Genomic DNA, 21,420 nt, shown 5'->3' with positions numbered 1-21,420 from the left:
ACACTCAGATGGAGCGACTATACTTGGAATAGCTTTTTCTGCTGGACTAGGCTATGTTCAGCATACTATTTGTATTGTTTCTTCTGTGTGTTGTTGTAAGTGCAGTATGGACTACATTCTACATGCATACTATATTTAACAGGGTATTATTGTGAAGTACACTATAGGGCCACAGACTTCTCTGTAAGAGCTGTCACTATTTAGGAAACACTACAAAATAACATTAGACAGTAATCCACCCTTGATTAATTTAAGTTATGACTAAAAATATGACTAATGATGAGCCAAAAATGTGATTGTTGAAAAACTTTTTTAATCATTATTCATTAACATTTCATTTATTTTAGGTGTATTAGCATTTATTATAGTGCAGCTTGCTTGTAATTTTCTTTTTTACAATTTTCTTTTTTCTTTTCTTTTCTTTTCTTTTTCTTTTTTTTTTTTTTTTGCATTAGGCATGATGTTTTATGTATGTTAATTAATGGATGTTTTAATTACAGTGTATGTAGATTTTTTCCTGCTTAGGGGCTGCAGATTTTGTACATTTCAAGTAATTGATTAATAAATAAATATAGCCTATTTCTGAACACAATGCCCTTTATTTCACTTTCCATTTACAACATGACAAAGTAAACCAAAATATCAGCTGTGACGTTTAATACATCCTTCTTGTCGACCTGCCAATATTCAAGCCATTATACACAAAATTGTGTAAAATTAATATATATACATATATTTTCTCACATCTTGGTAACTTGACGACACTAAATTGAAACTGTTAAGAAAAGTGACAATAATGTTGTATTCAAATGCATCCTATAGAGTGTTTATTGTCATATAAAGGCAAACAGTGAAACTAAATATTGCTATGTAGTTTACAAAAATTACAATAATATTATGTCTATACAGTGAGATATATATTCTTCCATTCCATTTTTTATAGAGAGAGGCCTGTTAATGATTTGGAAAGAGAGATGGAACAACATGTCTTTAAACCATGCTAATAGTTCAGGCTAAATGTGGACTTTGACTCTTAAACTTTGACTCTGTGGGGAAGTAGTGGCCTAATGGTTAGAGGGTTGGACTCCCAATCGAAGGGTTGTGAGTTCTAGTCACAACCCTTCCAACCAAGCGGAATTGTGGGTGGCGGTAGTGCATGATCAGCTCTCTCCACCTTCAATACCACGACTTAGGTGCCTTTGAGCAAGGCATTGAACCCCCAACTGCTCCCCGGGCGCCGCAGCATAAATGGCTGCCCACTGCTCCGGGTGTGTGCTCACAGTGTGTGTGTGTGTGTTCACTGCTCTGTGTGTGTGCATTTCGGATGGGTTAAATGCAGAGCACAAATTCTGAGTATGGGTCACCATACTTGGCTGAATGTCACTTCACTTAAAGAATGACCAACCTTTGAACAAATATACTGGGTGTGTTTGTGTCAACAGAATGATGCAAAACTTCATCTCTTCAACACTTGCACATGCTAACATGCTTGTACCGTAACAACTTCCCTTGTTAATGAGCAGAAATACATGATGCTTTGCATTATTTTTAACATTGGACTTTCTACAGCATCAAAACACATCACCACAGCTACAAACTAGCATTCCACCCCCCATCCCCCCACCCCCCCGCTGTCACACCTTCTCATTACTTCTCTTTTCTTATCTGTACATTACTTCCTCTTTTTAAATTCCAAATTCATAAATATAAAACAAAACTCACATGTTTGCAATCTTATCATGTTCATATTCAGCTCTCATTGTGCCAGTTTTGCCCACAGATGTGTTTCATTCAGAGAAATGAAGAGAAAAAATGCAGGTGTGCAGGAATTTAGCCAATAAATCCTCATATTTAAGCCTGTGTACGCAACTAAACTTAGTGAAGGATCTACCACTTTTTTTTCTGTAAACAAATTATAGATGGCATTAGAGCAGACAACCTTTATTATTTATACTATAATTATAGAGTAGAATACTAAATCAGTGCTTTTTTTCAGTAAAACTCACAGGGAAAAACAATTATATAAATAATAAATAAATAAAAGAATTGTATTTTGTATTGTATCTTCAGTTGTGGAATTTTTTATATACATTATATTGAATAAATGTACTTTTAAGATATATTTTGAACAATATATTTTGATTGCAAATATATTAAAATATATACAAGTTCATGTTATACTAATTTAAACTATATTAATAAATGTTAAAAAAAATATGTACTTAGGTTTACACACACACACACATTAGTTACAAAAAAAAATACCTTAAAATATTGTAAAACAAATACACTACACTACATTACATACTTTTACACTACATTAAGGTTTTTTCTTTGGCAATACACTCAAAGAATACACTTGAATACTTTGTTTCTGTTTTCAGATTTATGCTTAATATAAGGTTTTATGTGTGCCCTAATCTCTCTGCGTGCGTACATACATGTGCTGCATGACATTCTTGAGATGACAGACATGCACACCTACAGGATCTCAGGGGTGAAGCCCCCCCATGGCGAAGGAAACGGCCTGAAGAAAGGCCTCATGCTGGAGGGAGAGGGGCCCGGCAGCTCCCTCAACAATGGAAGTTCTTGGAAGATTCTAGGAAGGTCCTGTGATTTATGATTCATCATTTTCTTGATAGGCAGCATGAACCCCACTTCACATTCTTTTCGCTTTAAAACAGAGCAGTTTCTCAAAACGTGTGTTTCTTTGCTTGCATGTGAGTGTGTGATACCCGTGTGACCCAACCAGTCGAGCGGCATTTTGGCGCCCTTAGAAAATAAAAAGAAATATATTGTGCAAAGCGGCTAACATGTCACCCCAAGCTTTTATCATTCCTTTGTCAGTTTAAAAGCCTTTATGTGAAATAATCTTTCTGACACAATTTGACATACTTGAAATAATCCACATAAATTCCATTAATGTTTAATGAAACCCTGTTGGCTTCTACGCCTAATTACCCCTGTGTTTCTTTCACTGTGACTGGACTCTCATTATGCTCTGAAGGCAAGACAAAAAGGAGGTTTAACGTCCACAAAAGAAAGAACCTTCTTATGCCCAGGAAAGTGGATACACAGTGACCTTTAACCTTTGGGGGATTAGGCTTCATTAGGGGGTGACCCTAAAACCTCTGTTCGCCCGTATGCTCTTCTCTCTGGGATTAGAGATCTTTGACCAAAAGTTCCAAGGACATTTAAAAGCAGGTTATCGATGTGTAGTGTCTCTTTTTCTACTATATTGATTGTAAAGAAAGTCATAAATAGTGATTGCAAACTATTTAGCTTCAGCGTTAAAATCATTTATATGATACTTAGAGTATCTTGTCAAGGCTATTTTAATTGCTTTATGATTACCTAGTTTAGATATGCTGGTTAGTTAGTTCTGTATATCCTTATGCACCAGTTTGTAAAGAAATTTATGTGAAATGTCAAAAACGATGTTTTTTTTATTTCATCACCAAAACAAAGCAAAGAAGGACATGGATCTGAGATTTGTTGAGTGTAATTCATTATGTACTTAAAATGGGTTTAAGATTAAGCCACTTTGTTTTGAAATTGCAGGGAAGTTTCTGTCAATTCCTTAAAACCATTAATTGTTGTGAAAGTGAGGTTTAGTTGAGTTGATAAGATTAAGTGTTTTAGGCTGTGCTTAAAGCTAAAATTATGCTCATTTGACTACAAACTCGATCTGTAAAAGACTCAGTGAATGGTCCATATCTGCAACATCTATAACTGCTTACATGGCAATAACAACATCAGTTCTTGAAAAACATAAAGTTGTCTGATGGCCACTGAAGTCCAAAGACATCGAGTACCATAGATGTGTTAAAGTCAACACGAAACCGTGTTCAAATCCCAGTGTACTTTCACAATGTATAGTGTGTTTCAGAGTGAAATAAGATAATCAGTGGGGGAAAAAAATGTTGAATGAGACCTTAAGGTTTTTATTTGATTGTGAAAAGTGGTTTGTTATGGCAGGCAGTTGGAAGGGAGAAGATGGAAAAGTTGATTACTTTTTGATGAGATTGTAAAGACGTGCAACTAATGAATCATGCTCGATGAAGTGTATTAACAGGGTAAATTTTGATTTCATATTACATTCATGTAAGTTATATTGCCCTGCACTTCTTAAGTTAAAGGAATGGTTCAAATTGTTAGGATTTACTCGCTTGCATTACATTCCAAACCTACCTTTCTTCTGCAGTAACACAAAATAAAAATTTTATATATATACTTGACAAATTTTTATTTCTATTAATTAAAAGTCTCATTAGGGTGAAAGACGTTTTTTGTATGAACATAATTCAGTAGAAACATTCTTTAAAACATATTTTATGTTCTGTAGAATGAAAATCATTTTTTTTACAACATGGAGGTAGGTATATGATGATATCATTTTATTTTTTGGCTGAGCTCTTTTAAAGGTTGAAATGCATTAGACAGCTTTTAAAATTTGAAAAAGATTTAAAAACACTGAGCATCACACATTCACCAACTTTATGAATTGTTACAGATGAAAAAACGAGACATTGTATGCTAAAATCCTGAGGATCACATGTTACCAGACATTCAGGTCATTCCAAATACCACAAACTCAGAATACGCAGAAATATGTGCCTCGTTGCTAGGAGATGTTCTTATAATTGGCTCAAAATATCAAACATGTTTGATACCCTCTGACTGGATTGAATCATCCAGACTGCAAATCAGGGCAAAAATCTGTTCAAAGTTTGTGTAGTGTATTCCAAACATAAGTAAACCATTACCATTATTCCCAAGCCTTAACTTAATGTTTTTTTTTTTTTTTCCAAATGGCCTCTTAAAGACGCTCTCTATTAAAAACTCCATTTGGGGGCTGTTTTCTACTGGCGGGAAGATGTTGCTATGGAATTGACTTACTTTAGCCCTCTGGTTGGTGCGTGGTGTGTCTTCATAAATCATGCGCTGAACACACAGATGCATTGATCTGAACCTGTTTTCAAAATACTTTCCCAGCTCCACACATGCATCCAGGACGGTCCCCTTCCTTATACCCCAGAGGATGTCTCCCGGCCTCAAACAGATCTCACACCTGTCCTTGTCTACCACTCCGAAAAGCCTCACATGTCAGTGTAGCGTGTGGATCTCACTGGCTATTTGGCAGTTTTGTGTGCTTCCGTGACTGCTACCTCTCAAAAAGTAATTTCTCCAAAAACAGCCAGCGGTCATTCATGTCTGAAAATCGAATTTATGTGTCACTTATATAATTCTGAAAGTGCATTGCTGAAATAACTCCTTGTAGGTTGTGCATGTAAAATACTTTCATAAATCACATTTCAGCCCTTAAGTAATACAAGTTCGGCATTTCCAGGTCCTTTTGCATGACGTAATGGTTGCATTTTAATGTTTTGGGAGGATGCTGACCTCTTAGGAATTAATTATTAATGAATGAATGTCTTTGTGACCTTTATGGTCAATATTCTTTAAAGAGGCTGTTTCAGCTCTAAAATCTGCTTTCATGTCTTAATGACAGCAGGAAGGTAGTGAAATGTCCCAACACAGACATGGCTCCCGTCTCTTGTCACCTTCCTGCGAGGGAACATATGGCCATAGACACTTTAGTGTGATGAAAGCAAACCCAACAGTGTCAATCCACATCAGACCAACAGGCTAAAGCCCAAACAATGATAAAATCACTTTCACACAAGGCACAATATGGCAAGATTGATAAAGATGATTCCTCTGGTCATGTATTTAAGTGGATTGGTAGAAGCACCAGTTTTCAAAGAAAGATGGGTGTGATCGCTAAAGTAAATAGATATTCATCTCTTTATCTTTTTCTCTTATTTAGGATCAGACCTGAGGTGATTCCCTGTGTTCTTGGAGGGCTTTGGTTTAAAGATGAGCCTTTGAAACACTCTGGAATCCTTGTCAGGATGTTTTCTTGCTTCCTACTGAACAGCCTCGGGACACAAGCTAAACATGCACTGACGTGTGTGTTCAACCCTCCTACAGATGTTGCAACTTTTGATATTAGCATTTATAACATTGTGTGTTAAATCGAATGGTTGATGCATATTTGCTTATTGAAACTTTAATTTTTTATGTGAAATGTGATCTGTTTCAGCCACAGACCCTTAAGAATTATCAAGGTGTATGACTGAAACTTAAATGTGAAACTGTTTCTTTTTCCAGATCTCGTCTTTTTCGTAATGATCTCACTTTGTCCACTTTCGTCTACAACTTCAGAACAGTTCAGGGGCCAGTTGTGTAGATGACAGCACATTTACATCTTAGACTGAATGACAAATTCACAATGCAGTTTGTCAGGAGACTTTGCTTAAATTCTTTGCAAAGCATCCATGACCCAACAGGTTTAAGCACAAAAGATGAAAACAGAGTAAGCAATGGAGGTTAAAAACCCGTTCTGACACATGTTGCAAAACCGTCAGTGCTCAGCCTCAACTTGCTTCTTTTTCTGAGGGAAGCGATAAAGGTCACTAGAAGTGCAAATGATGTATTATATCAATTTAAATGTATTTGAAATGTACTTCTATTTCTGTCATGACAAAGCTTATTTTTCAACATTACTACATTATTATTATTATTACTTATTACTTCAGAAATCATTCTAATTAATGGTCAACCGATATATCGCCAAGGCCGGTATTATATTATTTAAGTTAAGTTTCTCTAATTGGCAGATGTGTTCAAGGCAGGACTTTTATTTTGACAGCGCTGAGAGTCTGCCAATACAAATAGAAGTATATCTAATAATCAGATAGAACGGTTAAACAAAGGAATAGTTGTATACAGAAAGTATTATAACAAATGCTTTTATATTATTCGTAATAGAAAGGCAAACAGTATAATACTTTCTCGTTTGCCACCAGCATTAAGCAAATACCCATTTATATCATTTAAACAAATCTTTGAAGGACAAATTAACATCTCATTTCACAACCTTGCAAACTTAGTAGAATCCAGCTGTGATGTTTGCATTGTTATCCTGCATGATCGCTTGTTCTCTGTGTGATAGTCAGTCCATGTTAATTGAATGCTTCAATCACTCATGATTTTAAATTATGTAGTGCTTTATGCATTTGCCCACTGTCATATTAATGTGTGCTGTATCTAAAATGAGTGTTACCCTTAGCTTTATTTGAAAATATGATTCCCAGTGCACGCAATCTTTCCAGAATACTGAGTGCCCTGGTTACAGTGGTTTCTTCCTTTTTAAATGTGAGAAATACTTTGCCATCTAAAGTATAAGTATGTTTTTTTACACATTTGCTTTTTAATCCATTGTCAAATTATTTCAAATTTCTTAAATAATAATAATTCAATTTTATTGGCTTTATATTGCCTATCTGCCCCCCTGCTTTCAAAGATATTGCATCAGCATCAGCTGTCAAAAAGCTGATATCGGTAGACCATTTGAGAAGTTTGTGCTCAGTGTTTCAATGTGGCAACTCCTACGCTTTAGTGTTTTATTGACCCACTGCAATCAGGGCCTTTAGACTTTCAACAAATGTCAACCCTGCCACCCCCTCACCTTGACCCACATTCCATCACTCAGACATTCCTGCTTTTCTTTAAAGATTTTATTCTTGTGCAACTGTGTGCCTGCAATTTCACCTGTGAAGAAACCACACCTTGAAATCTTTTTTCTGCATGGTCCCAGTGAAAAAAAAAAAGATCCTAACAAGAAGTCATCTTGCTCAGTCTTTATTACTTTATAAAACAAAGTGCAGTTGAAGATGAACAGAACCTTTTTTTTTTTTACTTGCAAATAAACCAAGAAGAAAAAGCCTAAATAATTTATCATACACATTTAACAGGTGGTGTTTACATGAAAAAAAATCTATACAGTTGCCATTATGAAGGCAATAAAATAGCCAGGTTTCTTCCTGATAGAGGTAGATAAACATAGAAATGTGGAACATACAATAACTGACAGAGTAAAGACACGTGGAGTCAAAACAGAGTGAGATTCTAGTATGAATACACTCCAAACTCCAGACCTCAACCATAAAAGCTATGCATGAACATGAATCCAATATAGTTTATCTTTCCAGTCTGAACATCAACAAATGCAAACTTTAGTCTATAAAAACGTAATCATCTGCAAATTACATTCAACCCCTTATTTTTCACAACCTTTGGATCCAGCCCAAAATATTACAAGTGTATGCCAAGAACAAAAAGGTAGAATGTGTGAGGATCTTCTAGGGTTTCTTTTTCAAGGCAAACAATGCTTTTAACTGATTATACATCCAACATACAGTATATGAAACTGCTTCATATTAAGACTCAAGAACTAAATGACTTTTACACAATGTAAAGTCACAACACTGAGAACGTTCTTTTGCATTGACCATGCATGTTTCCAGACGGGGAAAAAATCCAGAATCTCCTCAGAGACATTGAAGTCTTTGCAGTCAGTCACAAGTGTTACAGTCCTCAAACCAGCAGGGTCCTAAACCAATATCTAGCTACCAAACCGGTGTTATTTTTTTTTTTAGTCCCAGACCTTCACAACCTCTTGAGTCGTTTCAGTCTGGCTTTCAACTGTTCTTGTCGTTCTAGAAGTTTCTCTGTCTTCTGCATCAGTCTACGGTTCTCTGTTTCCAGATTTCTGATACTTTCTTTAGCCCGCTTTAAAATTACCACCTTAGACGCCTTGTCGTTTTTGGACAGTTCGGGGACGTTGTCCCGCAGCCTAAGGAAGCAGTTCTTTAACTCGTTGCGCCTTTGCCTCTCCATCACATTGTGTGACCTCCGTCTCTCTTCTTCGTCCTCAGTGTCCACCCCCTGTCGGGAGGCCAGACTGCGAGAGCGTCCCGTACTCTGCGTGCTTCGGTGGGAGTCTCCAGACCCTCGAGAGCGTTTGAGAGTGGGTGCAGAACAAGGGGAGGGAGGGGGCGGAGGAGAGGCGGGCCTTGGGGCGGCATAGTTGTGCTGTTGTTGGATTTCAAAGTGACAGCGCTTGAGAGCACGCTGCTGCTCACGCCTGCTGTCCTCCAACTGCTGCTGGTGTTGAGAGCGAGTCAGCGTGCTTGACCGCCGGACGGTCACAACATCAATCTCCTCCTCTGTGGAACACAAACAGTTGAAAGTATGTTAAAGCACACTTAAAATGGTTTAAATTGGTTACAAGAAAAAACACTTCCCATCATAACATAAAAAAAAAAATGTATGCGAATAAAAGACTTACCAGAATCGCTTGTGGAGGATTCTTCTACAGTGGACAGTGAGCCATAATCAGATGTGGACTCGACCTGCTCCTGGCTGTCCAGCGGTAAGTCCTCGCTCTCCAGAGCCTGACAGGCGAGCGCCACACTGTGGCAGTCCAGCATAGAGCCGGCGATCTCGGCAAAAATCTCAGTGTCAATATTGGAGAGCAAGGGACTCGTGGAGAGCACCGCTGAGAGTTTATCCTCGTTTGGTTTGTCTGTTTGCCACAGGCAGTCCTCCGAGAGCGGATCCAAATCCGCTGCTGTAGCGCTGCCGGTAAAGTTCCAGTCCAGTTGGAGAAAGTCGCTGTCCTCCATTAAAAGTTCAGATACTAACTCCAACTGATCCACCGTAGATAACCTCTTTGCGAGCCCGGCTTTCATCGGAGGGGATTGGGGCGGCGTGGGGATGGACTGCAAGTCCTTCATGAGACTCGAGCAGAACTCGTCGTCAAACAGCAGCGGCTCGGAGTCGCAGAACCAATCGTGCGATGGAGAGCAAGCCTGCAACATCTTCGCGGAACCTGTCAGAAAAGCGCACGAGAAACGAATCCTTTATTATGAGAGAACGTGTGCATCCAAAAGTACAAGTCCAATCTTGCTTTCAGCTAGCGAGTAAAAAGCGGCTCGTTTCTAAACGGCCTGCGAAGTGTTGTCCTTATGCACTGCCGATTATAAAGTTGCTCGGCTCGCGCGTTCTTTTTTTATTCATGTTTACTATGTGGCTCCACCCAGGTGGGCGGGGCTGTCCGACCAGTGCAGTGATGTCACAGAACAGCTGAAAAGGTCCCGCACGAGAGCTCTGTTCTGTTCCACGCCAAATGTCTCACTTTTTTTTTTTTTTTTTAATCTTACATTTTACTTTTTGAAAGCTAATAACCCAAACCGAGCTAAAACATGTTTATGTTATAAAGAATTTCCAGTTCATGCAACTATTTTGCCTGACAATGTCATCGACACTACTAGCGTTAATATCTTCAAAAGCTTCTTTTCTATATTCCTGTGGGATTGATTAAAGTGATTTTACCCACACGAGTTTCAAAGTTTTGCCATGATAAAAAACAGACATAAAAAAAAATCAATGTTCGTATTTGCAGGAATTATCAAACTGTTAAAATTGTATTATTTAAAAATAATTAAGCTGATACTTGTGTATATATACGGGGTTTTATACAGTTTATGATATATACACATTGCACAAAATAATTGAAGTTTGAGACAGTCAACTTTCCAACACGCTTTAACTAATTTCTCCACGAGGAATGCACTGCAAAAGTAAGCGAGAGGTTCACGTAACGCTAGCAAAATCATATGGAGGAAGCCGGTAGACACACCACATGCACGAACAAAAAAAAAAAAGAAGTAAAGTCTTACCTTTTTTCACAAACACTACGGCGAATAAAATCTATGGAAACCGTCTGGCAATCTAAAATAACTTTATAAAATGATTTTTAAAGAACGTTGAAAAAACCGCAGATCCTCTTTTCTGCATGTCAGTGGCCACGCGACAGAAACTCACATAGTGTGGGGGTGTGGCGACGGATACGATGTACTGCCTTTTAATTCCTCCGCTTAGAAAACTCGCGCCAAATATAATTCGACAAATGTTGAATGAAAACACTTATTGTAATTATGTCTTATTATAGTCTGTAGCTTTATATGCAATAAAAAACATGACGGAAAACCGACTGAATAGCCGTGGAGGAATGAAGGGAATATAGGACGGATCTAGAGTCCTCGCGGAGCGCTCGTACTCAATGAACCGTGCAATACCAAGAAAAAGAAGGGGGGTTGTAACTCACACACACGTGTGGTGTGTTCACAAATGCCGGTTCTGGTTTGCTAAAGCGATAGTGTCTACAAAAAAAAAGAAAAAGAAAAAAAGGAGAACGAATTCTGCGATCACGTTGTGCTGTGGTCTGTTTTGGCCGGTAATGTATGTAAACAAGGACATACTGTTCTCAAACAGACACTCCTTATATACACAATTACAACTGATCTCGCGCGACTTAAAGGATAAAAATATTAACTTTAGAGGTACTGTAAGGCATGTGAGGAAGATATAGGCGTTGGTTACATAACAAAAGAATCGCATCCGGCTCAACACGTGCAGGGTAACCCCCTCTTCTCAGGTGGGAATGATTTATGAGTCTCCCGTGAATTCAGCATATGGGCGGAATCCTGCATTCCTTACAACTGCTGACCTCAGAATGCAACAACGAGAGGGAAAATAGAGTTCTCACACGTTATTTGTACAATTTGATATGCTCTACTTCTTCTTAAACTTGATTAAACTGCATTTATTATACATAATTCGTATGTATGCAGTTTTCATATTGTCGTATTAAAGAGACAATGTAGGAGTTTTGCACTTTTAAAAACTAATTTATCAGACTATTCTAATGTAACTTGATTTTCAGGGCATTCCAAAACACCTACGATCATTTAAGCAGTATTTAATTAAATTATCAAATTAGGCTATGTAGCCTATAAATAGATATATAAAGGCCTACCCAAAAATATATGTTGAAAAATTATATGCAGCAATTTTGATTGACTTTGAATGTATTGATAATTCAGAATACACAACACATTAGATAAATGAGCTCATAAGTAAATCAAACTGCTTAAATGGAAAAAAATGATTTTTTTTCGAATGTCCTATAAATGTTGCCACCTAGAGGCCACTGAATGAGGTTAGTGCACCAAGACCTAGTGAACTCCAAACACATGTACAGCATTACGACATTGCTCAGTTCACTTCTCAGCTGCCAGCCCCTGAGCTAACCTTGTGTATATGAACCAGGCCTTTAGTGTATCTTTCACACTTTGAGCCAGATTGCTTTTTAATTTTTTTTTCATGACATGAATATTGCACAATGGACAAAGACTCGAGAGCAGTGCTCAGTAATTGTATAATTAGTATTAAGTTAATGCACATGAGATGCAACATAGCCATATCAGTTATCTATACACTAATTCAGTCTGCTACCTCATCCCAACCTACATTACACAATTTTTTTATTTTATTTGATTAATGTTTAAATTTAGACTGTAATCCGTCATGTCAGATTTGTCTGGGAAAGACCTTCTAGAGAAATCTTATCGTTTGACCGGTTTGTGGTGGTAATGTGGTTGTTAAACTCAATTGGAGGCATTTTAAAGTCCAAGACTGTTTAAATGTCTTACATCACTCATTCATACTGCTACTAGCCATCTCTAAAACAGCTTCTATATGTTGTCCAGCTACATGTTTTAGATGTGGAATTTAAATGGCTTTTGTTCATTCAACAAAGAATCCCATTGTTTGGTAGATTGCCTCATCAGCACTGCTTATGCAAATGTTGCAATTTTAAAGCCACGCTTCCAATGAGGTTTTATTTTTTCTCTTATCAAGACTGTATAAAAGAGAACCTGTCTAGACAGACATTCAAAGATAAGCATAAGGTTTGCAAAGACCACGTCCACACACTGTCATCTTGTTAACAAGCAAAGTTTACTTTCCCTTATATTTTATTTTCTTCTTGATGGCAGCTTGAAACTTCTAATAATCAATTAAGTGAAGTGACATTCAGCCGAGTATGGTGACCCATACTCAGAATTCATGCTCTGCATTTAACACATCCAAAGTGCTCACACACAGCAGTGAACACACACACACACACACACACACACACACACACACACACACCCAGAGCAGTGGGCAGCCATTTATGCTGCGGCACCCAGGGAGCAGTTGGGGGTTCGGTGCCTTGCTCAAGGGTACCTCAGTTGTGGTATTACTGACCCGAAACTCGAACCCACAACCTTAGGGTTAGAATTCAAACTTCCCCATAAGAGTATGTCAATAAAAAATTCACAAATTAAAAATGTTTACTTTTTAAAAAAATATGCTCATGAAATGTAGTGAGCTCAAATAAATGAATCATCAATTGATGACAGATAACTGCACACTTTTGATTTTGTGAATGAAAGAATGACACAGTATAAAAGCAACATTTTTTAATTGACAATGTTTTGGCTTTATTTCTTTTTGTTAGTGCATTTAAAATATGACCGTTTATATAGCTTTTAGTGATAGAAGATTGGAAACTCTATCCATCTTGATTGTGTCACTAACTAAAGTATTTACATTTCTTAGCAAATGCTTTTTTTATATATAAATTTTAACAACAAGTTCGACCTATTTGTGGCAAATTTTTACTGGTTTTAAAATAGCATCCTGAATTGGGAGTAGAATAGCCTACTATTCATAATATTTTTGGCAGAAATAGGGTAGCCTATAAGCCATTCCGACTTCAGCTATTCTTGCATCTTGTGAATTTTACCTCAGGATAGCTTGACTCCGGATGAGCAGAAGCTTTTCAAGCCCAGTTACAAGGTGTTGAAAGTGGGGTTTAAGATGGCATATTGTGGTTTTACGGTTCCCGCTGATAATATTGTCATCTTCAGCAAGGGCAGGAAGAGAAAGAAGATAACAAGAAACAGCACCTAACACTGTTCTCTGCAGGCAATCAAGCGTTGCAACACAAGCAGCCACAACTTTCCTTAGAAGCGCGTGGTGTGTGTGTGTGTGTGTGGGGGGGGGGGGTTGCCTGTAAATCGGTGATAGTAACAGTTCTGAACTGTGAAAATGCTGCTCCTCAGGGGTCCTAGAGAACAAGAGAACATGATGCTCTGGCATATCTGGAGTCACAGACTGTAACTGATAGCTCACTGGAAAAGACCAATTCACCAGAAGCAGATAGAATCATCTTCCTGTAAGACTGTTACTGACTTACCTTCATCCTTCTTTCTTACAGAAAACTAAGGAAATAAGAGTATGTCAGTCATGTCACCATCTGGGTCAGAAAGCAGGGTATAAGTACTTTTTACTTTCTTTCAGACCATTGATGCATGAAGAAAAATGGTCATAAATTTTACCATAAGACTGTATCCAAATATGCGCTTTACTATACATTTCAAATACATCACCATTAATTAATGCATTTAGGCATGATTAACTGCAGGTAACAATAATCAAGAATTGGTTTTTAGTCATTTAGTTGGTTTATATCTATTTTTCTTTGCCGTTTTCCATTGCATTAATTCATGGAACATAAACATAAATATATATAAAAATAGTTATAGACATGCACATTTCTGTAAGTTTAAATACATCAACAATTTATTTATTTGTCTTGGTTTATATTTCTATATTTATATTTATGCATTTGACAAATGTTTATTTATTTATTTATTTTTAATCCAAAGTCACTTACTTTGCTTTTAAGGTGTAGACATTTCATCAGGTCATGCTTTCCCTGGTGAATGTTATTTACAAAACGACAAAAATACTATACTGAACATGCTTTCGTATGTAGACAGAACATTAACCAAGATTACTAAATGCTGTAAAATTGCTCTTTATTCATAGCTAATGTTAACTATTATATAAACTTAATATATATACTATAAAACCAATTTTTAATATTTTGAGTTCCCAGATTGATTTTATCTCAGATGTTAATATAGTGCTATCAATAAGATTTAAACCTTAGAAAATTATACAAGAGGTTGTGTCAGAGAAGTGGCCTCTCTTTACTGTTACACTCCGAGTACACATGACAGGTTTCACTTCTGCTTTTGATGCTCTGTCGATCTGACCACATACCACCAACAGTTAGCCTTTACTGGGCCCCTCAAGTGGGGAGGAATCAGTCAGTAAAACAGCTATGAACGTTACTTTTGCAATTCATTTTTTTTTATATATATATATATTTGAATTGACATTTTCCTTCCTCTTGGAGTCTTTGTACTCAAAATGATGTTATGTAAAGTGAACAGGTATAGGCAAAACTACAAATCAGTGTGAATTTGCTGTTTTAAAGTAACAGTGTTGCTTTTAAAATAAATTAAAAAAGAAAACTCTGAAAATATTAGATTATACATAAAGTATTTGAACAGTAAGATTTTTTAATGTTTTTTTTACAAAGAAGTCTCATCAGCTCACCAAGCCTGCATTTGATTAAATGTTTATTATTTATTATTATTATTATTTATTTTATTTTTTTTGAGCAGCAAATTAGAATATTAGAATTATTTCCGAAGGATCTTGTGACTGAAGACTGGAATAATGATGCTGAAAAATCAGATTTGAAATCACATTTACAAATATATTATAATATTTGTTATTTTAAATAATAAAAATATTTGTATTTTAGATAAAATAAATGCAGGCTTGGTGCAGGAGAGAATTCTTAAAAAAAAAAAAAAAAAAAAAAACATTAAAAATACTGTTTAAAAAGTTTTGACTGGTAATGTGTGTGAATATATACATTAATTTAAAATAATATATATATATATATATATTTATCAATTTTGAAAATTGCTTTTGGAAAATCAAATTGGATATTATGGCTAGTTGTGTAGCCATAATATAGGCGGATAACTACAAATATAGTTAAAATATTGATCTTATTAAAAAAGTATAAACATTTTTGTTACATCATTTATTTTCTTCCATTTTATTGACCACAACACAAAATTGCACATTTAAAAGCCTGACCATGTAGAAAAATAGTTGCGTACCAAAGTTTTATATATCAAATCATTTACCCTAAATATGAACAATATTGTCTTAGCAACCACAAGTCATCACACCCAGCCAAATATGATGTGGAAAATAGAGATGAAATAAACACAGAATCTGACAGAAATAAATCAGATCTCACAATCAATCATTGATTTGTTTGGAAACACATGAGCGTCAGCAGGAGCGGTTTCTTGTGCAAACAATTAGAATGCAAAATGTCACACACTCACATCCATCCAGTAAGAAGACGATCAGAAGAACAGAAGGAGCTCAGTTTTGAATGCGAAACAGATGCACACACACACACACACACATCACCATAAGAAACATCTGTTTTGTTAGCAGCGAGTCTCCCCATCTGACAGTGTACTAATGCAAGCCCTGAAACTATGTCCCAATCCGACAGTCCAAACCAAGGTCACCCCGGCTGGAGCCATTCCCACATTAATTCCCTGACAATTATAACATTCTTTCAAGGTTTATCCACAGAACCTGACCATTTGTCATTAAAGATATCAAACAGTACAGATGTCCTATCGTGACCAAAAGGACCAGCAAAGCAGTAAAACCGAGCCTCACATGGCTCCCACGTGAGGGGAACGTACAGGGGATGATCTGTTTTTCAGTCTCTTCCTTGAACTTAACACCAGTATGTTTTCTAGGAACTTGGGACATAAAGCTAGACTGTGTGGAGGAAAGTGGTGCAGCAAGAGGAAATATGCAGCGGGAGGGAATTCGATTTAAAGCAGAGTGAAATGAGAGAGGGAGAATGAGAGAGGGCATCACCATAGTACCTCCAAATTTAGACTATACTCAGAAAGAGTACCACAGAGTACAACCGACACTGCGAAGCCACAGCAGATGCCAGAGAGGTCCTGTATCAGCAGAACATTGCAAAGCACATCCGTTCCTCCTGGCCATGTAGGGCAAAGAGTTGGCACACATGCCCCTATAGCAGTTGGTGACCACAACTGACCCGCAACCTGACGCCACACATGCCAGTCAACCTCCATTCATCGTAGGCATCCGAAGCGACTTCTCAAGAACAATGTCTCACTGTCCGCTGTCTCTATGGTAAACTTGGTGTTGTTCCAAATACCTGATTCTTAAAATCACAAGACTGCTCATGCTACATTCAATGGAAAGAAATGGAAAGGAACAGTTCACATTTCTGTCATCATTTTGTGGAACACAATGATATTTATAGTAGTCCAAGCTGCCCTTTAAAACACTTTCTTGAGATACAAAGCTTACTTCATTTTGATAAATTTGAGAGAAAATGTTTATATTTCAGTACATGCTGACCATTTGCGTTCCCTTCAAATCATTCCTTAATTTTTTTCCTAAACAATATAGTCTTACAGACATTCTTTTTTAACGAACCTGACACATTAACATTCATACTGAAAGTTTGCATGACTTACTCAAAAATGTAAATGATTAAAATTACAATATACCTGTACATAACACCAAATTACAATCTGGTAAAAAAAAAAAAAAAAATCCATAATTGACATTAATTGGATTGCGTCATAATGTCTAGCAGTGTTCACAAGCTCTTCTCATGTTCAGCTCCCTCTGTGACTTACATAACTGTCTCACTTCTTCCCTAGATTATAACATGCTGACTAATGAGTGAGGCCTATAGGACTGGTGTCCTCTATTCCTTCATTTAACTTGCTGTAGGACATGACATATATTATATAGGCACACATATTCAAAGCAACTTACAGTCACATTCACATGCAGGATACCTTTTAACTGTTCCTTGGAAAAAGAACTAAATTTAGCATGGCTATCATCATGCCCTTCCCATACCCATGCTCTAAAGCTAGCTATGCCATATGTTTGACATCACATCATTTTTGAATAATAAATAATTTCTGCACTGTTTCAAGGTCACTAATCAAAAATGCTAATTTGACATTGATAATGCGACTCTTTGTACAGATGGTCAGATGCTCTTGCTTCCAACAAAGCACAAGATGTTCTTCAAGATGTTGCTGTCAGTCACAACAGTTTTTCATGCATTGGACATTTTTAATATTTTAGACTATTTAGCTTTTCTCAGACTACTGGAAAGAAAACATCCAAAATACACATTTAAATGTCTACTTTATTATACTTTATTTATTTGCTGCACTTTATCTATGTAGAAAACCTTGTGTATCTCACAGTGCATAAATAAATAAAATACAATGAAACTGACTTTATCCATTGCACTAGAAATGTATGCAAATTGGTGCATATTTAATACTCTGGGATTAAACACCTAGATAAGTTTGGTGGGATCTGTACCCTACTCACCTGTGGTGTCTTGCTAAAACGTAAAATATAGTAAAAAAAAAAAAAAAAAAAATCTGAATTTTCACTCAAGCTGTTATGCTAATAATATAATACACAATAAAAATCTCTATTAAATTAGGAAAGAATGCAAAATTATGGAAGCTAGTATCCACCGCAAAATAAAAATTTAAGGTACTTGTGACTTCAAAACAATTTTGACTTTTCCTCCTCACAATTATGAGTTTTGTATCTCACATTTATTTCTTGCAATTCTGACTTCCTTGTTTCAGAAATGCACAAAATCCTGAGAAGAAAGTCTGAATAAAAAAAGTCACAATTGCCTTTTTATTTTTTATTCTATGGCGGAAGCAATTCATCCTCATCAGTAACTTTTAGACTTTACAGTTGGGGGATCACAAAGACTCTTATTTGTTTTGTAATTTCAGAATGTAGGTTTCATGATCCCCACTTATCAACTCAACAGACAATATTCAGTTGGGTTGTAATCGATATTGCTCAAAAAAAGATGGATGGGCATTTGAAAGGGTGTGTGTTTGACAGTGAATGATGGAGCTGTAGTAACAGATGTCCCAGCAGCCGAGGCATGCTAAGACTCGTCAGGAGTAACTGCTCACTAACTTCTGTCCTATGCGCATAACTAATCTCTGGCCTGTTGTCTCTTCTAGTCCTCTATGTAAAGACTAGATGTCTCCTCAACACCCCGGGAGGTAGGCTACATGAGCGATCAATGAGCTACACATTGAGCATCAGGCATTAGCATAAGCCATGGCTGCATAAACTGTGAAGTTTCTCTCTTTGTATCAGTCTGTAATGATCTGCATGTCAAAGCTTGGCTGAATAATATGGGAGAGATTAGCTGCAGAATACAGCAAAGCAAAAAGTCCTGCAACGCTCTAAATGCAGTTTGATTTTTCCTTCTGCTCCATCGTTATTGATGGTGATGGTATGCTGAGTTTGTGTCATGGATTGACATATGGCCAGGATTTAGTGCACACTCAGCAATTATTGCTATCTCTGTCCGCCTGATTAATTCATTATTCATAGGGATTAGGACCCATGTAGCTTTTCCCAATGCTTTTGCTCAACATGCACATACATTTTTCAAAGCAAATGGTAACTAGCAAATAATATATATATATTAAAACAACCATAGGAAACTTTGCATGCAAAAATAAAATAAAACTGTGGATTTCTTTTTCTAAATACAAAATGTAAATAATAATGAAAAATATAAATAGTATATTTGGTGTAAAATAAAACCAGGGTATGTTCTTTAAAAAGCATAACGGTTTAAGTGTACTATTAAGAGTCCAAGTCTGATGTAAAAAAACAAGTATATTGGAAATCAATATCACATCTTCAGAATAAAAGGGTCGAACCATTTTAATAACAATAGACATTTGAAATCCTAATCCTCCAAAATCTAAATCCTCAACAGGGTCCTTTTGTTCTTTCTATCATCTGTTCCTCTTTTTTCCTGCCCTCCCATGTTTCACAACGGTCCAGATATCAGACTCATCAGACAGTGAATTATATTGTTGCACAGAACATCTAATATTAGAGTTTGTCTTGGTTTTGCAGAGTTTGCAAACTGTCAAGCCTTTCCCATGTTGCACAAAGTGTTCTGATCTTCCCTATTTCTTAATATGCGGAAAAACTCTCCCACAGATAGTCTGGCAGCTAAACAATAACACACATAAGCGCAGAATTCTGTTATTCTGAACAATCAAATTTGTGCAACTGTACTAACTGTTTCATACTAACATACTGTTACTATTTCTGCAATGTAGGCTATAATACACCCATGTAAACTTTTCATAGCTTTCTGTATGCATGGAACAGAGTCCATAGAAATGCAATAAAGTATACACAACCCGCTCTGGTTGGACTGCATATTAATTCACTGAAAATGATAATCTAGGTAAAAACATGTCACTATAAAACCCTCTTTGCTTTTCTGTTAAATAATAATTTTAGTAAGAGATGCTAAAATCAGCATACTAAAATCAGTAGCTACACATACTGCACTGTGTTTAATTCACTGCATGATAAATAAACTGGGAGTCATATATTAGATGTGATTTTCAGCATCTTAATTCAATAGGAAAGTAACTTGATGCCACTTGCTAAATAAAGCGTGCAAACTCATAGTCACGTGACAATATAGCATACAACTGTTAGAAAATCATTCACATAATGCATACTGTTTCACACAGTCTTACTAAAGTGTTAAGCAGTAAGCAGACTAGTATGACTCAAGTTCAGTCATTGAGTCGGGAAAATAACGTCTGGAAACATTTCCACGTGGAATAAATTAGAGAAAAGTCTCCAAGGGTTTAGTATGGACTTCTCATAACACCGCTTCACCAATTAAACGAGCTAAAATCGGTTTCTTGAATAGTTATGTTTCAGCACAAAAGCAGTTGTGACACACTTCCTGGAAATTACTCATGACAGCTCACTATAAACGTGTTCCCCATTTTATCTTACAAAATAAAAAATAAAAAAATAAAAAAAAGAAGAAAAACGATTAGTCGTTTTTTGAGGGTCTGTGCATTTACAAGAATACAAGAGCTCCACCTAGTGGCCAAAATGACCTGCCCTCAGATGCAGGAAAAGGTTTTCTTTCACAGTCAGGTCTTTGTTCCGAGGAGATCATTTTGGAAAATTGTCAGTGGATCAGTCACATGAAATATTTAATACACAGCAAAAGGTCTGCCTACTTACAGGCCTTTAATTCAGAACAAGTTCATTCTCAGGAATTGGCTGTGTTCTCACTCATATTAGTGTATTACTAACTAATAACGAGTCGAACACACTACATAATTCACATTTTGTTTGAAAAAAAATTCAAGAAAAATTCAAACAACAGTATGTAACTTCTTGTCATATGACCCAGTAACGTTGCTTGTGTAATTTAATAATGAATCATCAAGAAGAAAAAAAGTTATTTTGCATTTTAAGCCCAACTTTGTCACTATTTCTCGGCAATTCAGAATGTGCAAAGGAGATTATCAAAATCGTGGTTCATATTGATTTTAATTCATTATAAATCAAGCCCAGAGCATTGCATTGTGGGATACAGTACTGCATATTTTGGTGATTTAATACACTATAATTACGCATAGACTTACAAAATGAAAGTCTCGGAAATAAAGAGCACAATTTAACATTTTTCAATAAAAACTAAGCACTTAAGATCAGATTTATAAAATCAGGCAAGATTTCTAATAATCTTGATGGATAGCGTCGCTGCTGTGCATTGCCTCTGTTTTCGAGATCCGAATTTAGGATCCAATTCAAGAGTTACAAGAAAACACACAC

General features: G+C 36.4%; 1 protein-coding gene across 1 annotated transcript; it reads right to left on the bottom strand.

Moving 5' to 3' along the window:
• Nucleotides 1-7,691: 7,691 nt before the first annotated feature.
• On the bottom strand, nucleotides 7,692-10,876 carry LOC128015951 (transcriptional regulator Myc-2). The gene is made up of 3 exons (XM_052600211.1): nucleotides 10,590-10,876; nucleotides 9,197-9,739; nucleotides 7,692-9,074 (listed from the first exon to the last, which is right to left on the bottom strand). The coding sequence occupies exons 2-3, from the start codon at nucleotides 9,726-9,728 to the stop codon at nucleotides 8,515-8,517; spliced, it is 1,092 nt and encodes a 363-aa protein (XP_052456171.1). The 5' UTR covers nucleotides 9,729-9,739; nucleotides 10,590-10,876; the 3' UTR covers nucleotides 7,692-8,514.
• Between the last annotated feature and the right edge of the window lie 10,544 nt (nucleotides 10,877-21,420).

The sequence above is a fragment of the Carassius gibelio genome, chromosome A6, assembly GCF_023724105.1.
Source record: "Carassius gibelio isolate Cgi1373 ecotype wild population from Czech Republic chromosome A6, carGib1.2-hapl.c, whole genome shotgun sequence".
Lineage (NCBI taxonomy): Eukaryota > Metazoa > Chordata > Actinopteri > Cypriniformes > Cyprinidae > Carassius > Carassius gibelio.
Note: the sequence above shows the minus strand (reverse complement) of the source record. Positions and strands in the feature narration are given on the sequence as shown.

Excerpts from the sequence above, each read along its gene's own strand:
- LOC128015951 (XM_052600211.1), bottom strand. The coding sequence starts at position 9,728 with ATGTTGCAGGCTTGCTCTCCATCGCACGATTGGTTCTGCGACTCCGAG. Across the intron at positions 9,075-9,196 it reads ATCCTCCACAAGCGATTCTG|AGGAGGAGATTGATGTTGTG; the intron begins GTAAGTCTTTTA and ends TGTGTTCCACAG.